Source organism: Glycine max, chromosome 16, assembly GCF_000004515.6.
Source record: "Glycine max cultivar Williams 82 chromosome 16, Glycine_max_v4.0, whole genome shotgun sequence".
Classification (NCBI taxonomy): domain Eukaryota; kingdom Viridiplantae; phylum Streptophyta; class Magnoliopsida; order Fabales; family Fabaceae; genus Glycine; species Glycine max.
This window is the reverse complement of record NC_038252.2, coordinates 34,796,856-34,803,481: the sequence shown is the minus strand read 5'-3', so window position 1 is coordinate 34,803,481 and position 6,626 is coordinate 34,796,856. Positions and strand designations below refer to the sequence as shown.

Genomic DNA, 6,626 nt, shown 5'->3' with positions numbered 1-6,626 from the left:
TTGTCATTCAAGTCTAGAAGGACCTATGTGTGGACATCTAAAGGACTCCATTTATGGGTGAAAATTTTCAAAATTTGTTTATCGTACAGAGCAGGATTTTATATAAATATATAAGTGGAGTTACTATTATCACTGCGTGCCATCAATGTTATTCACAATACCCATGTGGGTAGAAAATTAGGAAATTCCAGAAGTATTTTTTTTATGGAAATATAATTTTGTTATATAAATATATAATAGAATCATATTTTTGTGACATTGTTGGGGACATAATTTTTTTACTACAAAACTGTATTTTCGTTATTATAATAAAAGGGATGTAAAGTAAAATGCAACCGAGATACAATTCTATTATTGTTATAATAAAGGAGTGTAAAACAAGGTAATGAGAAAAGGATTTTATTTTAATTATTGAATATACACCCAATATAATCTTGATTTCGTTTCAATTTAATTATTTTACAACCCCTTTATTCCGTGTATATTTTAATAAACAAAACCATGTTTCCATTTAGACCATTGTCACCCTCCATCCCTTTCAAGTCTTTCTTCTTGCTCCCTTAACTTGCACATCCCCTCCCCACTTCTTTCATTTTCAGCAAGCGTCACACAAATCTCTGCCACTCGTGGCGCAATGCCATCTCTACACTGTGCAGCAATCTGACTCAGAAAAAAGTGGAGTCGTCATCATCTGAATAGCTCAAGCAAATTCCATGGTGGTGGCATCTCACTCTCTTTACCTTCCTTAACCAGAAATGGAAAAATGATTAAAAAGAAAAGAATCATAACCGCAACACACAACTGCAAAGGACAATAGTAGCCCCATATATAAGTGATTATATGTGTGATACAACAAAATCCAGCATAGATAAAACAATAACCCATACCAATTATACAAATTACAATTAATTTAATTATTATTTTTACATATTTTGATGTACAATAAATAGCACCAACACAACAATGTTATATTTACTAATATATTTTTTAATATTAACTATTTTAATACAATTAATACTGTTATTTGAACAACATAGACATTATCTTCATTTTTTTTCCTTCACCGTCTTCACCCATCTTTCTTTGTTATAAAAAATGTAACAATTACAGTAAAAGTTAATTTCTTATGAAACATGCTTCATTTAGCTTATTTTAAAAATTAATGTAATAACATTTTTATCAGTTGTAAATAAAGAAGAGTATTTATTCTAAAAAGAATTATATAAACATACACTTAGTATTGGATATGACTTTACACTCCATGTAAAACAAATTCAATAAACGACACCTGAATCTTTTGTTCATAAATTTAGGGACATTACATGAAAGGTGCATAGATTTTTCTAGTAGTGTCACAGTCCTACTATTGTACGTATCCCGCTTTTTTTCTCCTTTTCAGAATGATAGATACCACCACGCATATTGTTTCTGGTTCTATACTCCTTTCAGGACAGATTCCTCCATGAACAGTGGTATTTGGCCAAAGAGTGTTGGGTAGGTACGTATAAAAAACAATTCGACACGCAAATTTCCAAACAGAGCACTAAATTAAATGGAAAATATAACATACCAGGATATAACTAAATTTGGGTTTAAACGCGGGTGATCTACCACTGACTAATAAGATTTTAAAAAACAGTTTGCCATTGCAATTTCTACTTGATCATGATTTACTAAACATATTCTTTGAGGAGTCTTCGTAATAGCAACATGACAATAATTAATTATGCCTGTATCAATTATATCTGTCCCTAGTATTTTCCAATACAGAAAGTCACGAGAAAACTATAACAACTTCTGTGGCCATAGTTTAAAAGCTACAATAACGTTCTAAAAGTAGGTGAAAGCATGCAGGTGATGCAACACAAACCTTGGGGTGGGGTCGATCCAATTCAGATGGCTATGACTAGGAGGATGGTCTAGCTATAGGCCCAAAATGTTTGAACTTTGAATCTACATTTGGGCATATATATGTGTACTCTTCCAATACAAAACAATTATTTTATATTTTTATCATTTAATATTCAGTCTCTCTTTTAAACTATCAATACATATACCTTGAGTGAGTTTATCAGATGTGCATCAAGCATTTTTTTTCTGTGGCCGAGCAAGATCTTTTACAGTTGCTGATGTGTGTAATTATAACCACCGCCATGATTGGTATGAGCCTCTATCTAATGTTAAAGTAAAGCTTTTCTGCCTTTGATGAGTGTTTAATTGACTCTATAATTGTTGTAGATATAAACAATTGTACTTCATTATAAAGAGTTTTTATCTGCAAGTAACACGTTTAATCGTAAAGTAAATAGTATATGCGTACTCGGAACAATGGAGGAAACAAAATTAACAATGATCGACATGGTAGTTATCGAACTAATAATTTAATAGTATAAATAACAATTGATTCTGGGGGAAATAAAATAAAGTGAAAAAACTTGTGTAAAAGACAGATACACTTTGATAAGGAAATCTAAATTATTTAACAAAACATGAAACCATATTCGACTTAGCTGGAATGATGGTTAGAGTAACATGCAAGTAACTTTGTTACTTTGATTTTGATGTTACTCCACACCGGAAAAATGATATAATAACATAACAAGCATAATTAATTAGATTTATTTATTTTACACAAAGAATCAATTTTTAATTTTGTTATATGTTGTAATATATACTTTATAATATCAAGAGTCTAATCCATTTGATTCAACAGACTATACGTGAGCTGTTAGAATTAAGAATTTAAAATTAATTTTATTCATTGAAAAATCATTGAACCCTAATCAATGAGGTTTATTCGTTAGTGGAAGCAGAGAATGGAGAATGGAGACACATGAGATGATGCAAGGAACAAAAGTTTATGCAAGTGCTATCAACCGAGTGTCTTTAGTGTCGTGAAGACCCGGTTTCTAATAACTACATTATTTATTAATTAATTCATTTTCAAAAAGTGCCTCATAAAAACACCCTTTTTGTGGTAATTTGATTTTTAAAATAATAATAATGACATGATAACTTTAGAAGAAAAAGAAGTACCAATTTTTTTTTTGTTTTCATCAACTGGTTTGCGTGGAGCCATTTTTCCACTCTGTGACTGTCTGACCCGGGTGCTTTTGAAACAGGTTTTGCTTTGCTTCTTTGGCACTCTGCAACCATTGTGTACTACCAAAGCCATTTGCTGCCATTTTTCACATCCATAATCTTTCAGTGATTTTCTTGTCTCAAAACAAAATCCTTTGAACAATACTAAGACTCTAAGCAGAAACACACACACACAATTTTATTTTTTTTGGAAGCTCAATGTTACTACTATCTATCTACCCTTCTCACAATCACAAAGTCAATGCTCCCACTTAACTGTTTTCCTACTCCAAAAGTGTTAAATCCTCTCATGTTAGTGTACCCCTAGTAGTTATTTGTTTCTGACCGAGTCTCTTTAGTGTCCAATTTGCTGATGTGAAGGGTAGAAGGACCCAATGACAATGTCATCAAATTTGAAAAGAAATAACTATAAAAAAACAAAAAAAAACATAGACCAAAACACTATTAAACACTAAAAGAAATTAAATAAGTTTTTATCCTTAATAAATATTCAAATTTTATGTTTATTTTTTAATAAATTATTATTTTACGTCGAGATCCTAATAAATTAATACTAAATGAAATTAAATATTGATATTATTGTTGTTCTTCTACCTCCAACGTTGGTTGGCTCGATATATGCGTGTGCTTATTTTAACGTTATTAGATGCTACTTGTTTATTTGGTACGTTATTGTTGTCTGAAGCATAGACACGTTGTGGAATTCCTTAGAAATTGTTAGGAATGGTGTGTGAGAATTCCCTCGGCCTGAGGCATACGCATCGTTGAGGACACGACAAAATTAACACATTGTCATTTCGTCGCTTAGCCAACTATATTCGTGTGGCCATTAAAAACGTTTCTCACTTACTCTTTTACCCATTAATTATTCACAAGTTAAAGTCGCACGCAGTAAGTTGCTACCGACAAACATATTCAGAGTTATGATATTTAGACATTCAGGTTTATTGTAAAAATTAAGGTTATAGTATATCAAAATCTTGCCCATAACATAGTATTTCTATCTTTTTACGGATATTTTGACAATATGACTTTTTTTTCAGGAGTGTGTGATTTAGACTCATTCAATTTAGAAACACTACATGATTATACAGAGACTTGCTTATAATATTAAGATAATTGTATATTAATTAAATGAATTTGATAATATAAAGATGATCGTGAAAAGTTTACGAAATATAGTGTGCGTGAGCAAGAGGAATATGTTAGCTATTTAGGTGTAACTTATTGGAAAGTAAGACATAGTCATGTAGATATGGTAGGTTTAACCCTTGCTGCCAAAGTAAAAAATTAAGTGGGAAACAAAAAAAAAAAGAAGAAGAAAGATAGAAACCCTCAGGGTAGCTTATAGTTAGGAGGGCTCAATATGTCTCCCTTGACCAAACAATTTGACTAAAACTTGAAGACAATTGAATAAGGATTCAAGTTTTTTTTATTGTCGGACGACTCAGGAAAGATTCAACATTACATTTTAAATTTTTTATATAGTTGGAAATTAGTATTAAATTATAAGACTTTTTATTTGAAGTAATATTTTTATAAAATCATAATATTTTTGTGTATAAAATTTACTTTAAAATACATTTAGTAAAACATTTTAGTTTTAGCTTTATAATTTTAAAAACCTAAGACTTAATATATGAGAAAAATTTGCTAAATAAAATATGAGATCAACTGAATTTTTTTATTTTAATAAATTTTAAAATAAAAAATAATATATTAGAAAAGTGTGTTAACATTTCTCTTGAAATGATTAGTGTTTTTGCTAGCCTATGTTCCTAACCGCAACAGGCGCCAGAAATTGTGGGTTAACCAGGCATAGACAAATTCCAAAGGTTGTGAGTTGTAAGAAGTTTTTGTAAATCACATGTCCTTCAAACTTTACACACATCCCAAAGAAGGGACCAACGAATTCTTGACTTTATGGGATCGTGAGCCTTGTAGTTTCATGCACGTAGAATTATCTTGGACCCATAATTTTGTCACTGTTGTACCCTTACATTATTCATTAAATAATGCTATTTTAACGGCACTCTTGTTTTATTCTCACTTCTCTCTAGCTTCTTAATTTTAACCATTTCAAAGCTTACGTTCCCATGCAAATTACAGCACTGTATATACGTTTTTCTAGTTAAACTCTGGAGCTACGTGGGTGTTGTTTTTATTTGATGAGGCATGCATGGTTTGTTTGAATATTTGTGGTCATTGTGTGGCACGTGGTGTACGTGTAGCGTATGTTTTCCGGTGCATCATCTTCCAAATCAGCACAAAGCACCACGCCATATGGCACGAGTCCTTTCACAGTCTCCATCCGGAAGCCAATAGCCCCGTTGAACTGCACCGCATACAACCTCACCGGAACATGCCCCACAAACCTACAAGACCATCAGAGCACTCCAGCCACCGCCACGTGTCCAGATTACTTCCGTTGGATCCACGAGGATTTGAGGCCATGGGCCCGCACGGGCATCACGCAAGACATGGTGGAGAGGGCAAAGCAAACGGCAAATTTTAGGTTTTTTTTTTATCGGTCAATATTAGTTATTAGTTTTTGTTAGAGAAAAAAAAAAGATTCAAACCCATCTGTGTTTTTTTTTTTATCATCAAATCAACTTTATAACTTGTAAGAATTATTTTAGGTTGATAATATTAAAGGGTAGGGCTTATTTGGAGACTTACTCAAGGCCCTATCAAACAAGGGATGTTTTTAGCATATGGGGGATTCTACAATTGTTGAGAAGGTACCCTGGCAAGATACCTGATTTGGAGCTTATGTTTGATTGTGTGGATTGGCCTGTGGTTTTGTCTGATCGTTACAATGGCCCTAATGTTGAGCAACCAACTCCCTTGTTTCGGTATTGTGGAAATGATGCTACCTTGGACATTGTCTTCCCTGATTCTTCCTACACTTCAATAATATATATCTCGATCTGCCTATTCTTCTTGTAAATTTTGAATTAGATAATCCATAATGTAAAAAATTAACTTAGTGCAATTTTTGTTGAACATGTTTGTATTTTGAAATTATATTTTAAAACGGAAAATTGAAAATTCACAATCAGCTCTAACGGGACCTTAATTTTTAAACAAGTAAAAAGTATTGCATGTGTGGTGCACAGGGCAGAGATTAATATAAAGCCATGGCATATTTTGTTGGGAGAGTTGAAAGAAGGCACTACGAGGATACCATGGCTGAACAGAGAGCCTTATGCTTACTGGAAAGGTAATCCAGCTGTTGCTCAAACCAGATAATATCTCATGAAATGCAATGTTTCTGAAAATCAAGATTGGAATGCTCGTTTATTGGCCCAGGTATCACACTTCTTATTAGTTTTGTTTGATTACACTAGCTTATTGAAAGTAGTTTTATTATTTGGATATGAAAAAATTAATTTTGTATGTAATATTTCTTATAAGCAAAAGTTTCATTATATAAAATTGGCTTAAGCACATGGTGTGCAGAAACTAGAAATAACAGGAAAATTCAAGCAACACCATCCAGTAGCAATATTGTGTATAACATT

General features: G+C 32.1%; 1 protein-coding gene across 1 annotated transcript; it reads left to right on the top strand.

The window, feature by feature from the left end:
* Positions 1-5,336: 5,336 nt before the first annotated feature.
* On the top strand, positions 5,337-6,370 carry LOC121173745 (O-glucosyltransferase rumi homolog). The gene is made up of 2 exons (XM_041010591.1): positions 5,337-5,617; positions 5,742-6,370. The coding sequence occupies exons 1-2, from the start codon at positions 5,337-5,339 to the stop codon at positions 6,049-6,051; spliced, it is 591 nt and encodes a 196-aa protein (XP_040866525.1). The 3' UTR covers positions 6,052-6,370.
* The last annotated feature ends 256 nt before the right edge of the window (positions 6,371-6,626 follow it).